This window comes from Rhineura floridana, chromosome 1 (genome assembly GCF_030035675.1).
Source record: "Rhineura floridana isolate rRhiFlo1 chromosome 1, rRhiFlo1.hap2, whole genome shotgun sequence".
NCBI classification, from domain to species: domain Eukaryota; kingdom Metazoa; phylum Chordata; class Lepidosauria; order Squamata; family Rhineuridae; genus Rhineura; species Rhineura floridana.
Genome location: NC_084480.1, coordinates 220,038,436 through 220,062,795, shown reverse-complemented (window position 1 = coordinate 220,062,795; position 24,360 = coordinate 220,038,436). Strand labels below are relative to the sequence as shown.

Below are 24,360 nucleotides of genomic sequence, written 5' to 3'. Positions count from 1 at the left end.
TGCTAAGGGCTATAGCCTGAGGTGGTCTGTGGACCGTAACAGCTGCTTTGCTGTTGCTGAAGTTACTGAATGTAACCGTTGTATGTTGGCCGTTGAAACAGCGTCGCCCTGTAGTTCCCTGATAAATACGTAAAGGATGTCTAATAGGTGCGCTCCAGGAATTCAACAGGTCCAGCACTCTGTTGCCAAGCAAGCTTAAGAGCCCCTGTAAGGACGATTAAATGGACTGCGGTCCCTGAAAACTTATATAATAATAATAATAGTTAGTCTTTAAGGTGCCAAAAGGCTCTTAGTTATTTTTGCCAGGAAGAAAGAGACGAGAAACAGCTGGCGGCATTCGAGTTGAAAGATGTTAGGAAAACTAACATTTTCAACGAACTGTGGACTCGAGACCGTAAATCTTTCTAGTTGGACAGCATTCATCATTTAGGCTGCAATCCTAATTCCTCTTACCAGGAAGTCCCCCTGAATTGAGTTGGACTCATTTCTGAGTAAACCTGGTTAGGATTGCAGCCCAACCACGGCATTAAATTCCGTTCTGCATCCGTTTTGGTATCTCCGATAGGGCTTTTTGTACTTCGGAAGGTTATGAGTTGCGTAGGAGCTCTACTCAGCCTGTAGTTGGGTACGATTAAAAAGCGGGACCTTGGCTGTAGCAATTCATCTCACAATTTAGAGGCATACGATTGGATGAAATGATATATTTATCTCTTTCAAAACAACAGCTGGGGAACAAGCTGTGCAACATACATCCACCTTTAGAAACTCTGCAACAAAGATTTCAAAGCCTCCAAACACAAAACCGCAAGAGAGGATACACTAACATCCCCGGCTCCGTATCTAAATGACAAATAGTATATAATCGGAATCACATAAAAGTGATCCCACATGCCCTTTAACCTTAATCTTTCGCGTGCGGTGAATGCGCTTATAATGACACATTACTATTTGATGCGCTGTGTGCGCTGTTGCTTACTCGGAAGTAAATCAAGGAAAATGAATCGGACTTGATTTTCAAATAACCCTGCTTGTGGGTGAGGGTGACATGGACAAAGCCTAACCGCCCCATGCTGTTTTCAACCCGGTAATGTGCAGAGATTGGCGGACCTATCTACACCCGTTGATTTACACAACGCAATCCTATGCATGTTGTTTACTCAGAGACGAGTCCCATTGGGCTTTAGTCACTGTCAAGTATGTTTAGGATTATAGCCTAAAGCACAGTTAACTGCATAGGTTCCCAGGCTATAGTCATACGCATATTTTGCCCCATTGAAGATGACAGCAGGTGGGACTCAACATGCATAGGACGAGGTCTTCATAAGCGTCTTCATAAGGACAGAAGCCTCTTGCCTCGTTTTTCCCCCCTCCCTCCTGTGACGGAGATGGTACAGTCAACCACAGAACGCCTGCGCAGCGGGTCACAGGCGGAGCCTGTATGTGTGTGACTCAGGCAAGAAGGAGAGGCGGCGGCTGCCATTTTGAAGGGTTTTCGCTCTGACTGCTGCTTCTGCCTCGCTTCCTTCCGCGTCATCCGGGCCGAGAGACTTCGCGCTATCCTTCGCCTGAGAGGGGACAGGAGGGGGAGCTTCGGTCGCTCTCTTACCTCCTGCCCTTTTCGCTGTAGGAGCCTGTAGAGCAGGGACTGCCCAGCCTCGCTTCGCCACCGCCTCCGCTCGTCCTCTTCCTCCTGCCGCCGCCGCCTCCGCCACCATTTGCCAACCCCCGGCGGCTCCGGGGCGCCGATCTTAGGCTATGGGGACCAGGCTGCTGGGGCTGAGCAGCGGCAGAGCGGGCGGCCCGGTCATCGTGAACAGCGCAGCGGGGATGGGGGAGCTCGGCGGCTTCTTGGTGGCCTTATCTTGACATGGCTCCTGCCCGTGCTGCTAGCAGCGCCACCACCGCCGCCTCCACAGCTCCACCCGCGCCCGCCGGCTGCGGGTAGCGAGCCAGTCCACGCCACAGTCTCCGGTCCGGTTTGGTGTCTCTTGCCGCCTGAGCCTCCCGCTGGGGCGAAAAGGATAGGGGGAGGGAAACTGCTTATTTTTATGAAAAGGGAGTCTGTGTTTTTTTAAAAACAACAGCTAAGCCTTACCCAAACTACTAGTAAAGGGGAAGGACGGGTTAATCCTTTTCTTACTTTTGTAATTATTGTTTGATCCGAGGTATTTCCCGGGAAACACATTTTCTTTCCAAATTTATTCAAGTTTGCTACAACAGCAGCAACAAAAATATCTCTCTGCAAACTGTATTTTTATTTTCAATTGAAATCTCTTGGCGTGTTCTTCCCCTACCCTCTTTTCTCTCTTTTTTTTTCTTTTTCAAGAACCCGAGTTGCTGTGACTATGAATGCAAGAGCGAATTCCGGGCCGTAGACTGAGTGCCCCCCGCTGCGCTGCTCACAGGCCCGCCTCTTCCTCTTCAGTGTTGAGCAAGGAAGGGAACAGCCCCCGCAAAGAGGCCAATCGCATCAGCCATGCCCAGCCCCAATTAAACCGCGCTCCTTGCGGTGCCAAGCAGCAGAGGGAGGAGGATTTTTGTCCTGTCGGTCGGATAGACTGAGGAAAGGAAGGCTGTTGGGTGTGTGTGTGTGGTCTCTCTTCCTGCTAGGGGAGTGCTAGATCCAGAGATCTACTGGGGATTGAAAGGCCAGATACTATCCCTTATCTTCCTCCCCACCTTTTTATCAATGGCCATCATGATCCCTCTTCTCTCTAACAGACGCAGCCTCAGGGTGACTATGTGCCTGATGATGAGCAGGATGAAGTTAGAAATGACACTGCTGTTTTCCAACGTCCTTGCTCCTCTGCAAACCAGCACTGTGTTGTCTGTGGTTGATTATTTTGTTGTTGGTAGGGAAACCTCTTACCTCCCAGGACATCCACTCCTGTTCTACACTCCCTCCTTTCCTTTCTACCAAGTCGAATAATTCTTAAATATAAAACCAGGCAGTATAGCAATAGCAGAGGTCTTGAACATAATAAGCAGAGTCATGAATCTGGGTGGGGTAGAACACTGTCTTTAATTTAAGTTTTTGTTTTTGGGGGGTGGGGTGAGGCAAAAAAACCCGCCCAAATGGATTGGGTCCATGCCCGTTACTGCTTTTTATTCTACACACAAATTGTGATAAGATTTTTTTCCCATTCTTGCCCACTTATTCCTGTGGTTTAAACTGTGTATATCAGTGTATTTTCTTCAAATTTCTTTGGGCTTTTGATAATACTGTGCAAACTCTTCGTCCAACAATGGCTGGACTATTAGTTATTTTGTTTTATGACCCCTCTAATAAGACAGCCTTGTAAAACAATTGCCTGAGGTGCATTTTTGGGTTACGCCTGTATTATACTGATTCAGTGGTATTAGCAGGAATAAAATGACTTGTTTCTGTTGTACTCGAGTCTTATGAAAAAGGGCCCATAGTTTAGTGACAGTTTCCAAAGGCTTTAGTACCATCCATATTACAAAATGGGGGACCCAAACTCCCGGAAGAAACAAGCTTTGAACAGACTTCGTGCTCAGCTTAAAAAGAAAAAAGAATCTCTAGCTGACCAGTTTGATTTCAAGATGTATATTGCCTTTGTATTCAAAGACAAGGTAATTTCCTTTCTGATTGTTTCATTTTTGTGCATTGAGTGACTCTAAAACTCTTCATTAGAACTGTCCGAATTATATTCTGAGACTGAACGTGGAGAGCACAGTAAAACTCCTGTAAACACTGTTTTCTTGGCATCGAGCTTAGGCTGTAACCTTGATGTTTAATGTTGAGTCATGACATCAAATTCATATGTATTAGTTGCTGTAACAAAGCCCTATTACAGCTTTTGAAGTGTGTTTGTGTATGAGAGAATATGTGAATTAATAGAATATCATGTGCAGTAATTGGACAGGAATCTGGGGATTACCTAAAACTAAATTTAGAGACAGCGTGATACAGCCAAACTTCTGCTCTTTTAAGTTCTTTTGATTTTAGTGGGAGATACGTTTATGCTTGAGCATGTGCTTAAATATCTCTTTACATTGAATGTGGGTGTCCCATTCTTATGTGTGAAATAAGTATATTCAATCCTACTTTCTTAAGTGTTAAAATCAATATATTGACAAACTGCTTAGAAATGAATGAAACTTATGTTCACTTTCTTTGATTAGAGGAAAAAGTCGGCGCTCTTTGAGGTGTCTGAAGTGATACCAGTCATGACCAATAATTATGAAGAAAATATCCTGAAAGGTGTGCGGGATTCCAGCTATTCCTTGGAAAGTTCCATAGAGCTTCTACAAAAGGATGTAGTACAGTTACATGCACCCCGCTATCAGTCTATGCGCAGGGTAAGATAATTCATGTTTTATCATTTTGTTTTCAACGTTCAAAAGATTTTGTTAATGCTCTTAATGTTGCCATTTAATGTTACTACTAGTATTTGTCGATCAAAGATCTAGGTATAGTCAGCAGACTGAAAAAGATTACTTTAGGTTTACTCAATGGTTTGCATGTGCTTAATGAGATTTGCTTCCCTTTGAACAGCAAATCCCCACTCCTGCCACCCCCAGATATGCTTCAAACTGCTCTTGGAACTTGTGCAGCATAAAGGGGGGTTGCGCTCTCTGTGTGTGGTGTTTGTGTTAAAGTACAATGTGTATTTGGATACATTGCATTGGGGCGTTTCGGATCCTGCCTGTCAGTTGGAAAATCTATATTTGTGTATTTAGTTTGCTTTATCCTGGGAGACCAGGGTTGGAATCCTCACACAGCCATGGAGCTCACTGAGTGACCTTGTGCCAGTCACTGCCTCTCAGCCTCAGAGGAAGGCAATGGTAAACCACCTCTGAATACCGCTTACCATGAAAACCCTATTCATAGGGTCACCATAAGTCAGAATCGACTTGAAGGCTGTCCATTTCTATTTTATCTAAAAGACACACCTATTTACCCCGACCTTTGAAACTTGGAATACATATTTTAGGATCAACCTTGTTACCTTGACTTTATTTTGTTTTAGCTGATTTTAATACCATATTTTAAAATTGTAACCCACCCCAAGACAGGGTTGGTAAGAAGAATGATGAAACTGATTTTATGTTCTATCCCTATTGTACAGTGGTTAGAAATTGCTGAATTGAGCCACATAAACTTTATTTATATAATAGTTAAATTATCCTGGCCTTTAATATTTTAACATTGATCTCATGTTAAAATGTAGATGTGACGAAGGCAAATGAGAAAAAAAATTAAAGCATGGAATTGGAATATTAATTTAGTTTGGAAAATACATCTGATAGTAATGTATGACTGATTGTATTTCTCTTGTAGAAATCCATCATATTGGTTTGCACCCTGAGTTCTATTCCACGAGTGGAAGGACTCCTTCCATTCACTGAATGGTTTGTGATCCAGCAGAGGATCCTGCTGGTGAAAGGGGGAGGCACCATTTGCAAGCCCCCTCCCCCCACTGTTCCATAGGATTTCCTAACCCTCAAACAGTATTTTAGGGGACAGGGATGCAGGGGCACGAGAGAACTGCAGAAAGTCCCCCCCCCCTTCCACTGGTAAGAGCATCCCATGAGTAGATCTCTGTTCATGGGATGCTCCTGCCAGCAGAAGTGGAACTTGGGGTCCAAGCAGAGCTTGGAAAAGTTACTTTTTTGAACTACAGCTCCCATCAGCCCAATCCAGTGGCCATGCTGGCTGGGGCTGATGGGAGCTGTAGTTCAAAAAAAGTAACTTTTCCAAGCTCAGGGTCCAAGCCATACCAATTGGATTTTGAAGCTACAAATATAAGTATTGTAAACTATGCATTTGATTTTAATTATTTTTCATGAAGGCAGCAAAATTCAACATTAAAATATAAATATGATAAAATGGCATTTGGCTTGAAACTGGTCTATATTTGCTGCTGAACATCTAAAAGACTATCCTGAGGTCATCATTTTGGTTCAGGCAGTTCTTTTTTAAACCCATAGGGTGGTGTTCAATTAACGTTACGAACTAGAGTTAGCATTAGTGCAAGGGAACTTCCCCTGCGTGTACCCTGCACCACCCCCAAATCTGCTCTGAAGAGATAGGGGAACCCCAGAACAGATTTATGGGTATGTATGGGGAGGTGAAGGGGAGATAGTTCTTTCGACAAGGTTAGAAATCTTTGCACTGATGGAACAATTGCCTTAGTTCTACGTTGAATGCAACCCAAAAATGTTAACTACCATGAGCATAATTAATTACTAGGACTGGGTTCTGATTTCCACATTAGAAATGTAATTTAACACATTTAATTTAAATTTAACATGCAAGTTGTGTTGTAAAGTTTTACAATAAATCAGAAAAGCAAGGGGAAATCCTATTATGGATGTGTGAAAGTTATTTACAATTCAAATTCCTTATATATTTCTACTTTTCTACAAACAAGTATATATGTGTTCTCACACTAGATTGCTGGACACTATTGATTTCCCCCCCTCCTTATAGGATGTGATTGGCTGTACTCAAGAGATGGACTTCATACTTTGGCCTCGGAATGATATTGAGAAGATAGTCTGTCTTCTATTTTCTAGGTGGAAGGGATTGGATGATGAGCCCTTTAGGCCTGTTCAGGTATGGAATATATTTTAGATGGTGTGCTAGTAAAACTCAATTAAGTCATTAGCACCTTTCATGAATACAATTTTTTATTTATGGTGGTCATAAGTGAGTTGTGGTCTTTTTGTGTGGTTTAAGAACGTGTTGGTATGATTACAAGTCAGGATGTTGTCACTGGATGTACACATGCATGTATTTTGGGTCTTGATAGTATTCAGGGTTAGAAGCAATTTATTTTGTGTCTAGTTTAATAAACCTGCCAAAAACTTTTACCAGTTCTGTATGGAGTACTGCATCTATAATCATTTTTATAATGTTAAAAATGGGTTTGTTCTAATACACTGTTTTAGAAAAGAGATGCTGACATAATCTCATATAAACCATTACATTTCTTCATTAGCTAAATTTCTTCATTTCAAGTTGCGGGTACATTTCCCCTAAGTACTGACTTGAACATATAAGTGAATCTGAAAGAAGTTTGAATTTGGATTGGAGTTTCTTATACATCTTCTAGTTAACTTTTTTTGTTACATATTTTATTTCCCATAGGCCAGGTTTGAATTTCATCATGGTGACTATGAAAAACAGTTTCTGCACGTACTGAGCCGAAAGGACAAGACTGGAATTGTTATCAACAACCCTAACCAGTCAGTGTTTCTCTTCATTGACCGACAGCACTTGCAGGTAGATGTCTCCCAGTGTTTTTCCTTACACTTTTTGTTTGCCTCATTTTTTAAAGTTAACAACCTATCACTGGCAGAATACTGAAATTATCAGGGTTCCGTTTTTATGGCATAATGTGTAATACATTCCAAACACAATAAATCTGTGGGGTATGCTAAGTAAAGAGTTGCTCTGCTTTCTTTTCTTTGTTAGTGTAATGAAGCATTCTAATTTGGGTGTATTCCTGTTTGATTGAACAACTGACACTGGGGGTTTGCAAGTGCACATCTGCAACATTCGTCATTCATTGTGGCTCAATTTCCAGTTGGTTTCCACTTTTGAAACATAAGGACTTGTATATAAACTGGGTTGGGGAGACTTTGTACAGTCCTTTTGTTGGAAAAGGCAGATTTCAGAACTCTTGAGGATCAATTTGTATATTCAGCAAGCACCATAAAATCTTTGCTATGCTTTTATGTTGCACTGTCGGTTTGTTCCATGCTCTGTTACTTCTGAAAGCATGAGTTGAGGCAATTTGTGGAGTTTGTTTCTCCAGACAATGCTGTCCAGAAATAATTGATGTGTCTCTTTCCAGACTCCAAAAAACAAAGCTACAATCTTCAAGTTATGCAGCATCTGCCTGTATCTGCCACAAGAGCAGCTCACCCACTGGGCGGTTGGTACCATAGAGGATCACCTCCGTCCATACATGCCAGAATAGGGTACTGGCCAGCAAAATGGGGAAGATCACAGAATGCAGGAGTGCAGTTTTCACTTTTCTCACCATTTATTTTGGAATAGAAGAAAATGGACACATGTTCAGAACACTATCCATCGTGGAACTTGATCATCCTGGATTATTTTCTTTTATCATTTGTATCTCAGAACTTTAAATTTTTTTTAGATGTTTTCTGGATGGACTTTGTGAAAGAGAATGCTCTGCATATTTCTGCATTGTATGAGCATCCTACCAAATGTGAAATGAAGGGACTGTTATACACTGAAAGAAATGTATCTGAGAGCACAAAGTGATCATTTATGGTGGTGTTCCCATTTGTGCTGGTCATGTCCCCTAATATCAGTATTCATAGGGTGAGAAGTGAATGTAATGGTGTAAAAGCCATAAGCTTTGCTGTTTAACATGATTGTATCAGAGCTGTGTCAGATTCATTCTGATGAATAGGTCTATGGCTTATTACAGTAGATGGCTATATGTAGGAAAGAAATCTTTTTAAGGGGGGAAAAAGCATCTCATTTGGTGTAGGCATTAATTGCCTTTTGTGTTTTGCTTGGCCATGTTTGAGTTTCCTGGCATTCTCATTTTTGGATCTCTTTCCCCAATTTGCTGTGTAACTAAATGTAGAGTGTTCTGTTGAGTTGAATACATTTTTACAGACCTGGAGTCTGAAGTAGCCTAAAGCAGCTAAATTTAAAATAGCAGCTGCAGAAACCATGTTGGCAGAGGATTCTTATTTTTTTCCTGACAGTTGACTTGTGAACTGTGTAGGAAATACTGGTTTCCAAAACATTTCTTATGGAAAAACCCTCTGAGGTTCTTTTTTGGGGGAGGGGAGGAATAAGATATTCTAAAGCAGTTGTGGATTTAATTGTAAAATATTGTTTGGAGTGTCAAAGTTGGTTTTGACAACATATTTTGTTTAAGATTGTGCAATGAACATAAGGAAGACTACTGTATAGTTTTGGCAAAGAAAGCTTTGCTTAAGGGTTGAGTAATTTTACTGATTAAATCTGTATAAGCCTACTCCCTTTGGGTAAAACTAGTGCTTATCTGTTTAAAATTTGTATTTAGCTTTTGTTTGGAATTGGAAAAAAATGGAAATAAACAAATTAGGTGAACAATGACTGCTATGTTTATTTATAAAAACAATGTAGATGCTAGCTTGTAACCCATTACACTTAATAGTTTTTAACGGTAGGCATACATAGTGCTTACATATGACAACAGCTAGATATGCTTTGATGTGTCTTGAAAAGATATAGTGAACATAAGAATTAAAAGTATGTTGACCATGTTCATGTATAACAATAAGCCAAACTTCCAAACTTACTGTGGTTTATTATGAATGAGCAGCATACTAGTGCACATTTCTCCTCCTCCTCCTGTGAGCAGGATAAACCCGGAGGTTTCCTGTTACGTTTGAACTGAGGATTCTTTGCTCCCTAACAAGCTATGATTGGGAAGCCAACAATAAGCCATGGCATAAGGTTGGATGGGGCTAGTGTCTTGTAAGGGAGAAACAAGCCCCGCACTCTAGCTCGAATGTAATGGGAAGCCAAGACTTCCCAGTTTGTTTCCTCCTCTGGCACTAGTGAAATAGTGATAAAGCAACATGTACCAGCTGACTCACAGTAAGCCAGAAAATCTGACTTGCCATGTAGACACAGCCATTTTATGTCCCAGAAATTTATTCATAAGAGACATGCTGAAATACTAGAGGAACCTGGCCTATCTTGTGAAGAACATTGGAAAATAAATCCTACAAAACTTAAACTAATTTATGTAAATTGGAATTTATGAAGGATGGTCAAATCCATTATACAGCTAGTCCTCCCATGGTTAAATTGGGCTTTAGGTACGAATGTGCTGGTTGAGAGAAGGGTAGTTAGAATGTTTTTCATCCCCACCTTTTAGCAATTTGACAGATAAGAAACACTCAGCATCAGCTTACGTACCTTGCAGCAATTGATCATGGCCCCTGTGGCTTGGCTTATTTTGCTGAACCTATTTATACATACTTAAAATAACTACATCTTACTGTTCTGCCAAGGCAATTTACAGATTAAAATAGAAGCTCATATGCTAAGATTCGGTACAAAAGGAAAATAATAGGAAAAGAAGCTATTTCAAGCACATGCTGTTTTATAATTACCCTGTGGTATGACTTCTGCTGAAATGAAGGGAAGAAGTTGGTCACAGGGGAGCCAACAGAGGGCTTCTCCCTTAAAACAGCCATTCCATTGAAATTATTCTGTTCACCCATATTACTAAAACTACATATTGCATGAAATAGCATTTCCTTGCAGTTTTAGTATGCCTGCATGTGCCTAGTTTGAAGTAGTATGCAACAGTGAGAATAGAGCTGTTTTCATTCAGTCTACAGAGAATGAAACTGTTGTTCTCATCATGTGGTAGCTTGGGTTATCTGTGTGTCATCTTGCCAAATGGTGAGGTATAGATATGAAAAAAATGAAATGGACTGCCTTCAAGTTGATTCCGACTTACAGCGACCTTATGAATAGGGTTTTCATGGTAAGCGGTATTCAGAGGGGGTTTACCATTGCCTTCCTCTGAGGCTGAGAGGCAATGACTGGCCCTAGGTCACCCAGTGAGCTTCATAGCTGTGGGGATTAAAACCCTGGTCTCCCAGGTCATAGTCCAACACCTTAACCACTACACCACACTGGTTCTCATGGTATAGATATAGCTGTATGGTAAAATGATTTGTTTCTACTCTACCTTTCTCAAGTCACATCTGGGAGCAGAAACCTTTTAACCCTGTGCAGAATTATTGTCTCTATCTAGTCCTGTTCTGTTTTCAGTTGCACACAGAACCCAAGGGATATGTTCCAATCCATTTACTGTCTTAATAGTAGCTATTTTGCTCTTAACTGCTCAAGTGCAACAAGCAGCTTCAAGAAAAGCTAGGCTGCTTTAGGAAAGCTATTACTATTTCCCAATTTCTGTCCCCAAAAGGCTCTTGTTTCATATTAAGCTATTTTCAGGACCAGGGTTAAAATGCGGAAGATTGGATAGGTGAAAAGCATCATAAGTTCTACCTTTGTTCTCAGTGCTGTCAATGGTTTCTGTGATTGCCTAGACCGTCTGGAACCTACAGCTCTATTGAGAGATCTGGTACCTCTCCCTTTGTGTAGAGAGATTGGTTTTCTATCTTCCCCAGACCCTACAAAAAACTTAGAAAATTATGAAAGAGGGGTTTATCTTCATATGGAATAGCTAAAGTTTAAGGATTCAGAAGCTAAAAATGGGACAGACCCTCTTCAGAGCACTACATATTCTCAAATTGCCTCTGATTAAGCTTTTGTTACAAACCAGCATGAGTCAGCCAGTCAAGCATAAATAATTGGAACTGGTGCTATTAAAGTTTATCAAAAGAACGACTTAAAAGTTAGGTTTTCCACACTTGGCTAGTGGCCTAAGGTTATTTTTGGAAAGAAAAAACAACAACATTCTGCAATTACAAGATCAAAGCTGGCTCAAAGACTACCAGTTCAGTAGAACTCATTTCTAGCTATGCCAGAATTATACAGCCACAAGAGTGGCTGTATACTATAGCTAGCGTGGATTTTTCACATCCCACAATGTTAAATTGAAAATACCCCCCCTTCCCATTCCCTAATTGGAATTAGATTTTCCCTTGTAGCAAAGAAAAACGAAGAGATTTGATATATATTGTGATTGAAGTAAATTTCTTCCACAAGGTGTGCTCATGGCTTGAATGTGGATGAATTTATAGATAGCCATTTCCACCTACCCTGGTGGTTATTTTTTTTAATGCAACTTATTATACAGCCACAAGAGTGGCTGTATACTGTAGCCAGCGTGGGTTTTTCACATTCCACAATGTTAAATTTAAAATACCCCCCTTTCCATTCTGATGCTTTCCATAAGCTCATTTGAAAACAAACCCTTACAAAACTTACAGTCCTGAACTCAGAAACCAGAGCTTAGAAGTAACTAGTTACAAGTAACGAGTGGGTAACTTCATTACATTTTGCTGGTAATAGAACGAGTAGTAACTTCATTACTTTTGAGGAGTAATTGTAATGTTTCCGGCATTACTTTTGCGCATTCCTTGGGGGGGAGCAGGGGAAGTCTTCTGCTCCTCTGATTTGTGAATAAAAATCATGTGCTTCAAATGGGGCTTCTGTGCAGCGTTGTTCTTCCTTCATGCTCTATGGGTGCTTAGGAGGTGACAAGGGAGGAGGTGGAGAGCGAGACAGCATGGAGAAAACAATTGTTTAAAAATGGACAGGAGTGGAAGGAAAAAAGAGCTGGAGGCAATATATATATATACAAAAATATGTGTGTCATCATTGCTGGGGGTGGGGTGAGATTCTGTTATGCCATTCTGTTAATCTTACGGATAAAAAAAAATATTCTACTACCCTCTGTGTGTGCGAGCTTATTTTTAATGTTGTTTTAGGCTACTTAGATGAGCAGCAGCGAAGGCCAACACCTTGTAGGCAATTTTTTTTAAAAAGCAACTAAAATGTAATTGTAGCAATTACTTTTGAGTAAAAGTAAAGTAATCAGTTACTTTCAGAGCAATTGTAATTGTAACGGTAATTACTTCTTTTTGGGGCCATATAACTGTAACTGTAATTTATTACTTTTTAAAAATAATCTTCCAAGCTCTGTCAGAAATGCTTGCTTAACAACCTTGTAAATTTTCATGGTGATACACAAAACAGTCAGAGAGAATCAAGAGCTGAAAGTGTAAAAAGAGGGGGGGAAACCAGATCCCTTTTGGGCTTTTTTCTGTCAGAGTTCTCATAATCTGTTGAAATTCATTAAAAATCAGCCACGTTCACAGAGTACCTGTAATCCTGATACTGACCTTGCCCCGTACTCTGATCTTCATCATCTGCAGTTTAAAAGTTTAAAAAATGCCTGGCTGATTTTTAATTAATTTAATAAATTTTGGCTTGAACTCAATGATAAATGTTGGGCATGCTCAGTAAGAACCAACTGTCAGAGTTCTAAAAGCCAGACTCCCAGCTGCTGGGCTTGCCTAATCAGGGGACCACACCCACACCAGACTTTGATTTCATGTGAGACAGTTAAGACTTCCCTCAGAGAATCCTGGGAAGTGTAGTTTGTGAAGGGTGCTGAGAGGAGACTCCTATTCCCCTGAGAGGAATTGGAGAGATTTTTCGCAGAAGTACAGGAAGAAATTGATCACACACCAAAACATGATAATCATGGGGGATTGGAATGCAAAAGTAGGGAACAGAGAAGAATTAGGAATTGTGGGGAAATGGGCCTAGGAGACAGAAATGAAGCAGGACAAAGACTTACTGAATTCTGTGAAGCCAATAATTTGTTTCTTGCGAACACATTTTTTGAGCAACCAAAAAGACAACTGTACACATGGACATCACCAAATGGTCAATATAGGAATCAAATCGATTATACAATTGGTAGCAGAAGATGGAGAAGTTCCATACTTTCTGCGAAAACAAGACCAGGAGCAGACTGCGGTACAGATCATGAACTGGTTGAATTGAAAATCAGAGTAAAGTTAACGAAGACCAACAAAGCACTCATAATGCCAAAATACAATTTAAATAACTTCCCAGAAGCATATAAAGCTGAAATAAGGAACAGGTTTTAGGCTTTAAACTTAGTTGACAGAGAACCAGAAGACCTATGGATTGAAGTCAGAGACGTTATCAGGGAAGAATGCAAAAAGACAATACCTCTAGTTAAAAAGAAAGAAAGACCTCAATGGATGACTGAAGAAACTCTTCAAATGGTTAAAGAGAAGAAAAGCAGAAGGAGATAGAAACACAGTCAGAACCCTAAATGCAACAATACAGCAACTAGTACGTAGGGACAAAGAGAACTATTACAATAGCTACTGTATAGAAATAGAAGAGGACAACAAAAAGGGGAGAACAAGAGCCCTGTTCCAAAAGATTAGAGAAATGAAAGGGAAATTTAAACCAAGAGTAGGGATATTGAATAATCAACAGGGGAACACACTGACGGACTGAGATGAAATAAAAGGAAGACGGAAGCAATACACTGAAGAACTCTATAAAAGAGATGCCTGGATGACAAATTCATTCACGGAGGAACCGTATGATGAAGAACCAGAAATTTTAGAATGCGAGGTGAAAGCTGCTCTTAAAATACTTGGACGAAACAGATCACCAGGAATAGATGGCATTCCAATAGAGTTGCTACAAGGTACTGAGACTGAATCTGTCCAAATTTTGACAAAAATCTGTCAAGAAATATGGAAAACTAAACAATGGCCCACAGACTGGAAGTGTTCCATATACATCCCAATTCCAGAGAAAGGGGATCCCAGGGTAATTATCGAACTATTGCCTTAATATCCCATGCAAGTAAAGTAATGCTCAAGATTCTACAGCAGAGGCTCTTACCATATATGGAGCAAGAAATGCCGGACGTCCAAGCTGGATTTAGAAAGGGAAGAGGCACCAGAGATCACATCGCAAACATACGTTGGATAATGGAACGGAGCAAGGAATTTCAGAAGAAAATCACCCTGTGCTTTATAGATTACAGCAAAGCCTTTGACTGTGTAGATCATGAAAAACTATGGAATGCTTTAAAAGAAATGGGGGTGCCACAGCATCTGATTGTCGTGATCAGCAACCTATACGCTGCACAAGAGGCTACTGTAAGGACAGAATATAGAGAAACTGACTGGTTCCCCATTGGAAAGGGTGTGCAGGGGTGTATTTTATCTCCCTATTTATTTAATCTGTATGCAGAACATATACGGAAAGCAGGATTGGACCAAGACGAAGGAGGTGTGAAAATTGGAGGGAGAAATATCAATAATTTAACATATGCAGACAATACCATACTACTAGCAGAAACCAGTAAATGCTGCTGAAAGTTAAAGAGGAAAGTAGAAAAGCAGGACTACAGCTGAACGTCAAAAAGACTAAAGTAATGACAACAGAAGATTTATGTAACTTTAAAGCTGACAATGACATTGAACCTGTCAAGGATTATCAATACCTCGGCACAGTCATTAATCAAAATGGAGACAATAGTCAAGAAATCAGAAGGCTAGGACTGGGGAGGGCAGCTGTGAGAGAACTGGAAAAGGTCCTCAAATGCAAAGAGGTATCACTGAACACTAAAGTCAGGATCATTCAGACCATGGTATTCCCAATCTCTATGTATGGATGTGAAAGTTGGACAGTGAAAAAAGTGGATAAGACAAAAATAAATTCATTTGAAATGTGGTGTTGGAGGAGAGCTTTGTGCATACCGTGGACTGCGAAAAAGACAAATAATTTGGGTGTTAGAACAAATTAAACCAGAACTATCACTAGAAGCTAAAATGATGAAACTGAGGTTATCATACTTTGGACACATCATGAGAAGACATGATTCATTAGAAAAGATAATAATGCTGGGGGAAAAAGAAGGGAGTAGAAAAAGAAGGCCAAAGAAGAGATGGATTGATACCATCAAGGAAGCCACAGACCTCAACTTACGAGATCTGAACAGGGTGGTTCATGAGCATGACAGATGCTCTTGGAGGTCGCTGATTCATAGGGCCGCCATAAGTCGCAATCGACCTGAAGGCACATAACAACAACAAACTCTGACTGAAGCTCTGTGAGGGGAACAGGGCGTCTCCTAGCAACTCTCAGCACCCTTCGCTAACTACACTTCCCAGGATTCTTTGGGAGAAGCCATGACTGGCTAAAGTGAAATAAAAGTCTGGTGTGGATGTGGCCAGGGACAGCTTTGGTTTATATTTGGATGGGAGGCTACATGTGCCTGCTGTAGAATAAAAGGGTAGGGAAAATGCTGAAAAGTAATGATACTGTTCACAATGTTTTCCTTTTGGAAAGGAAAGGGGCTTCCCCTCTCTCCAGTGCCTGCCCACCCACCCAATCTCCTCCCCCCTCCTCCTCCCCATGGTCAGTTTTACCTATCTTAACCATAATTGCACGGGAGTAGATACCACTGAACTCAATAAGCATGCATATGATCAAATCTGCCCTCCCCCTTCCTTTGCCCCTCTCCTTTGAATCCCCTCCTTCCCCTCCCCTTCCTTCTGCTCTCCCCTCCCCTCCTTTTATCCTTCCCTCTCCTCTTCCCTCCGCCTCCTCTACGCCCCTGGTCAGTTTTACCTATCCTAAGCATGATTGCATGGAAGTAAATCCCACTGAACTCAATAAATATGCAAATGATCAAACCTGCCTTTCCCCTTCCCTCCCCTCCCCTTTCTGCCTACTCCCATTCCTCTTTCACTCTGCCCTCCCTCCCCATCCCCTGTGGTCAGTTTCACCTATCCTAAGAAAGATTGCAGGGAAGTAAATCCCATTGAACTCAATAAGCATGCAAATGATCAATCCATTCTCAGCAAACTTGCACAGGATGCCATTTCTTACTTCCCAGATTAAAAAGCAGAGCGATGGACTAATAGACAAAAAACCTTGTGATTTAAAAACGTACCTATAGCCCACAGATATTTCTATCCAACTTTAAAAAGCAAGGAAATTGGGCAGCTATAGTGAATGCACCAGGGGAGCAGGAGACCTGACCTCTCTGAGATATTGTACTGCCCTACAAATTTGTCAAAAAGCAAACACCATTTGGGTTGGTCTTTCACAGTCCAATCCACTTCCTGTGTAGCTTGGAAGAATTTGGTAACATGCGAATATGTTTTATAACCATGCTGTCTAGAAAATATATAACATGCCCCTGCATACATAATTCACTGATGCTACCCACAAGATTATTAATTTATTTTTAGATTACATTTACAGACCACCTTTCACTGTGTAGTCATCTCAGAGCAGTTTCTAAAGTGGCTAAAAATGATGCAAATAAATCATACAAAACTAATAAAACTAAATCTGTTTCAACTGTCCTTTCACTTTCTTTTTTTAAGTAGGAACAAAGGCAGAAATCTTCTATGGACTGAGACTACTGGTTCATCTAACTAGTAATATCTACACTGGCTAGCAGCTGCTGTACAGGCTTTCAGACCAGGATCTCTCTCAGTCCTATCTAGAGATGCCAGGAATTTAATAAAATTATTTTATATTTTTTTAAAAAACTTGTACCTTGCCCTTTTTTCATCATGAGCTCAAAACAGATTACATAAGATTAAAGCATCATACAATGGCCTGGTTTGCATGTCAATGCTAAGCCAAACATGCATGTAGTCTCCCAGAGAAGTGCTTGCAGCTGTTTTGCTTCTCCCTGATCCCTTTTGCTACTGTCCTGTGCTGAGCTGTGCTAAGTTTGGCTTAGCGTGTTATCTGAATTTGTGCTTGTGCTTAAGTTCTCTCCTCACTAACCACAAGCTGTAACCGCAAACAACCCTTAATTACAGCTATGGTAAGTCTGGAGAAAGCTTAAAAATAAGTCCCAGTTTCCACAACGTGCTACACCAACCTTGTGCCATGTTTTGGACTACAACTCCCATCAGTAGTTTTATTATTACATTTTTATTTGCAAATTTAACAAAGAAAAAAGAAAACAAATGAGAATGTCAACAACAATAATGTAAAATTAAAAATAGTATGTAAATTCTAATAGTAACAATAAACCATTAATTTACATCACAGATACTATAACCATCAGAGCATGATCTTAAACATATAAGTTAATATAAGCCCTCCATATATCCAAAATTGTGTGCACGCAAAATTGACATCTACGTGAAATATGTTCAAATGTAACCAGGGCAGTGAGACTATTGTGTAATAGATGGTAGACATTTATTCGTATAGGCTTGAAGTATAAGTCTCTTAGCAACCGTAAGGGCTTGCAAGATCCACTTCTGTTGTCCTGCTGTTAACCCCAATACTACAGGAATATAATCGGAGTACATGAACATCTACAAAAATCAAAGATTTTGCCAATACAAAATTAATACAGATAACATCAGTCCAGATGTGTAATTGGGCAAGCCCACATCATGTGTCTCAATGAACTCAGAACAATTGTAAGTACGGTTCCATGGCAAGCCACCCTAATGAGAAAAGGAGTCCAAGATGGGTGGGAGTTTCTAAAAAAGGAAATTCTAAAAGCGCAATGGCAAGCAATTTCAACAAGGAAAAAAGGGGGGAAACAGCAGAAGAAGCCAATGTGGCTTCACCAAAAGCTTACAGATGACATGAAAATGAAAAAGGACGCATACAGGAAGTGGAAAGAAGGCCAGGCCACAAAGGAAGAGTACAGGCAGGTATTGCGGAATTTCAGGGATGGTGTCAGGAAAGCTAAAGCTGACAGGGGCATCACTACCGGGGTGCGGAGGGTGCGGACCACACCGGGGTGACACCCTGAGGGGGGTGACACCCAGATCTACCCTGCCCCGTGCCGTTGCCCTGCGCCAACTCCTCCTCGGAGGCGGGCGGGCGAGACCAAAAGCAGGCACCCACTCGCTGGCGGTGAAGCCGGGACAGGCCTCCCACCGCCAGCCTGGAGCATGTGGTGAGTGTGTTTGTGTGTGTGTGCATGTGTGCACGCGCATGCAAGACCAGCCACCCCCGTCCATGCACCTGGGAGGGTGCGCGCCGGAGGTCCGCACCCCTCCCCGCACTCCCGCTAGTGACGCCGCTGAAAGCTGAGAATGAGCTGAGGTTAGCAAGAGATGCTAAAAGCAACAAAAAAGCTTTCTTCACGTACGTCCATAGTAAAAGACAGAGAAAAGAAATGGTAGCACAGCTACTCAATGAGGATGGCAAAATGATAACAGATGACAAAGAAAAGGCAGAAGTGCTCAATTCCTAATTTGGCTCAGTCTTCTCCCAAAGAAGGGTCTATGATCCTCCCAGGAAACATGAAGTAGAAGGGGCAGGATTGGAGCTTGAGACTGGTAGACAAAAGGTCAAGGAATACCTAATCACTTTGAACGAGTTCAAATCAGCAGGGCCTGATAAACTGCATCCTAGAGGATTGAAGGAACTGGCTGAAGAACTCTCAGAGCCACTGTCTATTATCTTTGCAAAATCATGGAGGACTGGTGAAGTGCCGGATGACTGGAGGAGAGCTAATGTTGTCCCTATCTTCAAAAAGGACAAAAAGGAGGAAGTGGGGAACTACAGACCAATCAGTTTAACATCAATCCCTGGAAAAACCCTGGAGCAGATTATAAAGCAGCCAGTCTGGAAGCACCTTGAAAATAATGCAGTGATTACTAGGAGCCAACATGGATTTATGAAGAACAAATCCTGCCAAACTAATCTTATCTCATTTTTTGATCGGGTAACCTCCCTGATAGACTGTGGGAATGCTGTGGACATAACATACCTCGATTTCAGCAAAGCTTTTGACAAAGTGCCCCATGATATTCTGATTAGCACGGTAGCTAAATGTGGTCTGGATGGAACAACCATCAGGTGGATCCACAGTTGGCTCCAGAATCGTACCCAAAGAGTGCTTATCAATGGTTCCTTCTCAAACTGGGCAGAAGTAATGAGTGGGGTACCACAGGGCTCGGTCCTGGGCCCAGTGTTCTTCAACATTTTAATTAATGACTTGGATGAGGAGGTACAGAGCATGCTTATCAAATTTGCAGATGATACAAAATTGGGGGGCACAGCTAATACCATGGAAGACAAATTCAAAAGGGCCTTGATAGGCTAGAGCATTGGGCTGAAATCAACAGAATGAAATTCCACAGGGATAAATGCAAAGTTCTACACTTAGGAAAAAGAAACCAAATGCACAGTTATAAGATGGGGGATACTTGGCTCAGCAATATGACATGTGAGAAGGATCTTTGAATTGTCATTGATCACAAGCTGAATATGAGCCAACAGTGTGATGTGGCTGCAAAAAAGGCAAATGCTATTTTAGGCTGCACTAACAGAAGTATAGTTTCCAAATCGCGTGAAGTATTAGGTCCCCTCTATTCAGCACTGGTTAGGCCTCATCTTGAGTACTGCATCCAGTTCTGGTCTCCGCACTTCAAGAAGGATGCAGACAAACTGGAACAGATTCAGAGGAGGGCAACAAGGATGATCAGGGGACTGGAAACAAAGCCCTATGAGGAGAGACTGAAAGAACTGGGCATGTTTAGCCTGGAGAAGAGAAGACTGAGGGGAGATATGAAAGCACTCTTCAAGTACATGAAAAGTTGTCACAGACAGGAGGGCCAGAATCTCTTCTCAATCGTCCCAGAGTGCAGGACACGGAATAATGGGCTCAAGTTGCAGGAAGTCAGATTTCGACTGGACATTAGGAAAACCTAACTGTTAGCGCCATACAACAATGGAATCAATTACCTAGAGAGGTAGTGGGTTCTCCGACACAGGAGGCATTCAAGAGGCAGCTGGACAGCCATCTGCTGGGAATGCTTTGATTTGGATTCCTGCATTGAGCCTTATAGGCCCCTTCCAATTCTACTGTTCTATGATTCTATAATTCTATGAATGAGCCATTAAACATTACGCCTCCAACATCTATCTGTATTGGACAGTGTTTTCCTATACAAATGTTTTGGAGTCCAATATATCTGTAATATTAATTTTTGCTAGATCAGTCTCAGTTTCAGGTCTATGTAAACATTCTGTATAGATTCTAAAACAATTTTTTATTGCTGAGGCTGTGTAATACATTCTAATTCCCTGTTCCACACCTCTCTTACGTTCCTGAAGTTCTACCTTATAAAGATCTCTTAAGCATTTCTAAACTGTTGTAGGTTTAGCTTTCTGTAAGGATCCAATAATATGCTCCAACTAACAATGGTGAAGATCTTGCCATTCCACAGACATTGGTAATTGGTATTTAAGCTGTAAAACAAAAATGACAAAAATTCTTTTTTCAGCTGATCTAATGTATATATTCCAGTCAATCCACTTCTTTTACAAAAAGGCTGCCTCTCTATCTTCAAATCTGGGTGACCCCATAAAGTTTATTTAAAATGAGGATATGAGTCAAATTGTAACTGATGAACCACTATACACTATGTCTCTCTACTTGCAAAAATTGAAAGTGGTGTAGGTCTTTTCTTTTTATTATACATAGCCCCAACACAAGCTATCCAAAGAGGGGTGTGAAATGTGCCATCTCTAAGATTACCCCAACTGGGGTATTCATAGAAGGAGAAACTTGCCAGTCATTTGTATGTGCTAACAAATATGCCTTATGATATCTTTCTAATATTTAGAAAGTTAAAGCCAGATATTGGAAGCTGCATTCTCTTCAGTGAAAAACAAGATGGAGCATTATCCCAAATAAACTTCCTAAGTATCACATTAATCTTTTGAAAATAGAATTGGGGAACAGTTAATAAAATACCACAAAGTATATATATTATCCATGGCAAAATATTCACCTTAAGAGTATTAACCTTACCTCAAATGCTAAATGTAAGTAATGCCCATCTTTGAATGGAAACCAACCGTATCAACCTATTCAAATTTGCTATCATGATTTTAGAAACTTTAAAGAGTTGGGGTTCAGGTTTTGGGTTATGGTTACTGATTAGGTTAGGTTTAGGTTTTAGGTCAGGTTTCGGGTTCCATTTAGTTTTAAATTTGGGGTTAGGGTCAGGTTTCTTGTAGGTTGGTGAAGGCTGTGCTAAGCCAAATCTTGGGTTAGCTTAGCTTAGCACAACAGCAAGAAGTATCAGGGAGGAGCAAAATCCTCTCCAAGATTTGTTTGCACTAACCCATGGGCTCCAATTTTGTCCACAAGACCATGTCCATCTGTCAGTCAGCTGACTAAGTGATGCTGGCAGATGGTTGGGGGGGGTTCAATCCTGCTTGGTGCTGCTTTGCCAGTGCATTCTGTGTGGGGAACATGCTGGGGAATATGCTGAAGAAGGAGAGCTTTTCCCTCACTGCCTGGGCCAACTTTGACAGGTGAGTGGGACCGCCCATCTATCAGTCACCTGATGTCATCATGATGTCAGAAGACTGACAGATGAGTGGCCCAGCCCACCTGTCCATCTTGGCCAATAGCGGAGGAGATAAAGATCTGGGTTGTTGGACTAAAAAAGTTCCCCACCCAGGAGTGTGTGATATGCAAAACAGGAAAGTATGAAAAAAATATATCTATCAAACAATACCGAAGGTGGAATGGCATGAACATAAACTAAAAGCTCTATAAAATGATAAAAGCAGCATTATAAAACATCAGATAGTGAAACTTTTAAAAATCACTTATTCATTCTCTGATGTTGAGACAGTGACCAGGATCCAAAGAATCACACAACTAATTGTGTGTACTTCAGGAATGTATGAACATGTCCTTTTCAACAGAAGATGTACATACCTCTGCACCATACCACATGGTAAATCACTTTTGAAACTTCATTAAAGGAAGAGGAGTTCATAAGAAACTCCTTGTAATATGGCATGAAGGATTACTGTTCAAAATAAAAATGTCAAATTCCACCCTGCAAGGGTGCACCTAAAATAGCTCTGTTTGCATCCAGGCCTCTGTATCTCTCTGATGCTTTCCAGGGGAAATGATCTTCTGAGCATTTGCAGAATATATTTCCTCACCATTTGCATAACCACACACATCATGAATTTGGGGTGCAAGCCTATCGCAGAACACAGGCTTGAGCCCTAACTGCACACATATGCTGCATGCCAAACATCCTAGGTTCAATCTGCGGCATCTCCAGGTAAGGCTGGGAAAGACTCCTGTCGGGAATTCTGGAGTGATGCTGCTATTCAGTGTTAGCAATACTGAGCTCAATGGACCAATTGTCTGACTCGACATTAAGGCAGCTTCCTATCTTCCTAATGCACCCTATAGGAGGAAGTATAATACCAAGATGCAGCAATATAGGTTCTGCTATTAACAAACCATAATGCTCAAGATAAGGGCTAAATCATGTGAGCACAATAGGTGCTCATTTGTATTTGTGCAAAAATCACCCTCATAACCACACTTCTAAAAGCAATGTATATTTCTTATCTATGCAATCATAGTCCATTCACTACATCCACAGCCATTCACCACTACTTACTATTTGATTGGCTTCCCTACAGTTTTGCTTGTTCCCCCCTCCCCCTTTTATTCCTTTGCTCTGATTGGGGAGCTCTGAAAATGGGGAATGATTAGAGAAGTGCCAGTCTCAAAACTGCAGGTAATTGACTAGTTGTGTCAATTGAAATACAATTCCGCTCAGGCCCTCCAAATTCTATAAACATTTTAACGGGAATAACTTGTCTGCAGGAAGCCGCAAGGAGCTATTTCACCCCCTGCTACTCCATTGCAGGACATTAGAAGCACTTTGCAGAATATGGCCCAGATTCCGCAAAGCAAGACTAGCTGGCATGCTGCTAGAATAATGCAAACTGCCAGTCATTTCCTTTCACCTTCCCAGTTTTGCCTCAGATCCCTTAAGTTTTAACGATGCCACTGTGTTTGAAAGTAGAGATAAATTCAAGGGAATCACTGCTGTATAGGGGCAGAATTGGGAATGTTGTAATACTAGTGCAATTACTAAGTTTGAAGTCCATGATGCAAATCTCATAAAGCCACAGTGTCCTGCCCAGAGTGAGACTCACGAGATGGAGACAAGGATGGAATCAGTTCCTGTTTTATTAAAGTAACATCGAAGGCAATACATTTCATAGGCACACTATGCTAGCTCACTGCAATCCCTAACTAGGCTACCTAAGTAAATAAACTCTGCAGCGTGTGAAGGAAGTTGAGTCAGCACCCCGGTCAGGGAGGAGCAGGCTTAAGTAGGAAATGTCTTCATCCTCCAAGACATCCCGCAACGGTTCTATGAGGGCATCTGGAAGCTGAGTTCAGCGGAAGAACTGTCCATGGGAACTGGCACAGTGTCAAACACTCCCCCTCTCGCCTCATCCTCGAAAGTCTCAACACCCTCTGATTCTTCCCCTGCCCTAGCAGCCGGCACTGACACTCATCCAACCCCCCTCCTTGATCCTCCTGAGGGAGCTGGGGCTCGACACACAGCAATACAGGCACTCTGGAAATATACCTCCTTGAGCCAGGGCACAATATGGAAATTGACTGCCTTCAAGTTGATCCCAACTTATGGCGAGCCTATGAATAGGGTTTTCATGGTAAGCGGTATTCAGAGGTTGTTTACCATTGCCTTCCTCTGGGGCTGAGAGGCAGTGACTGGCCCGAGGTCACCCAGTGAGCTTCATGGCTGTGTGAGATTTGAACCCTGGTCTCTCAGGTCATAGTCCAGCACCTTAACCACTACACCACACTGGGGACGTCTTAAGAGATCATTCTTAGTACCCTCAATAGAGTGTTTAGAGAGGGCAGTAGAGTTGCCTGATGCTGGGGGACCAGATGGACCGCCTTGTAGATTTTAACTCTGAGAACTCTCTAATTTAGTCCCCCCAAGTTGGTGAGGCTCATTTAACATCAACACAAAATCGAGCCTTCAGTGTCATCGGGCCATTTCTCT

At 41.4% G+C, this 24,360-nt stretch overlaps 1 protein-coding gene across 1 annotated transcript; it reads left to right on the top strand.

The window, feature by feature from the left end:
* The first annotated feature begins 1,368 nt into the window (after positions 1 to 1,368).
* Positions 1,369 to 9,092, top strand: C1H6orf62 (chromosome 1 C6orf62 homolog). The gene is made up of 5 exons (XM_061593555.1): positions 1,369 to 3,594; positions 4,147 to 4,323; positions 6,458 to 6,583; positions 7,118 to 7,252; positions 7,827 to 9,092. Exons 1-5 carry the CDS (start codon positions 3,466 to 3,468, stop codon positions 7,950 to 7,952), a joined length of 693 nt encoding a protein of 230 aa, XP_061449539.1. The 5' UTR covers positions 1,369 to 3,465; the 3' UTR covers positions 7,953 to 9,092.
* The last annotated feature ends 15,268 nt before the right edge of the window (positions 9,093 to 24,360 follow it).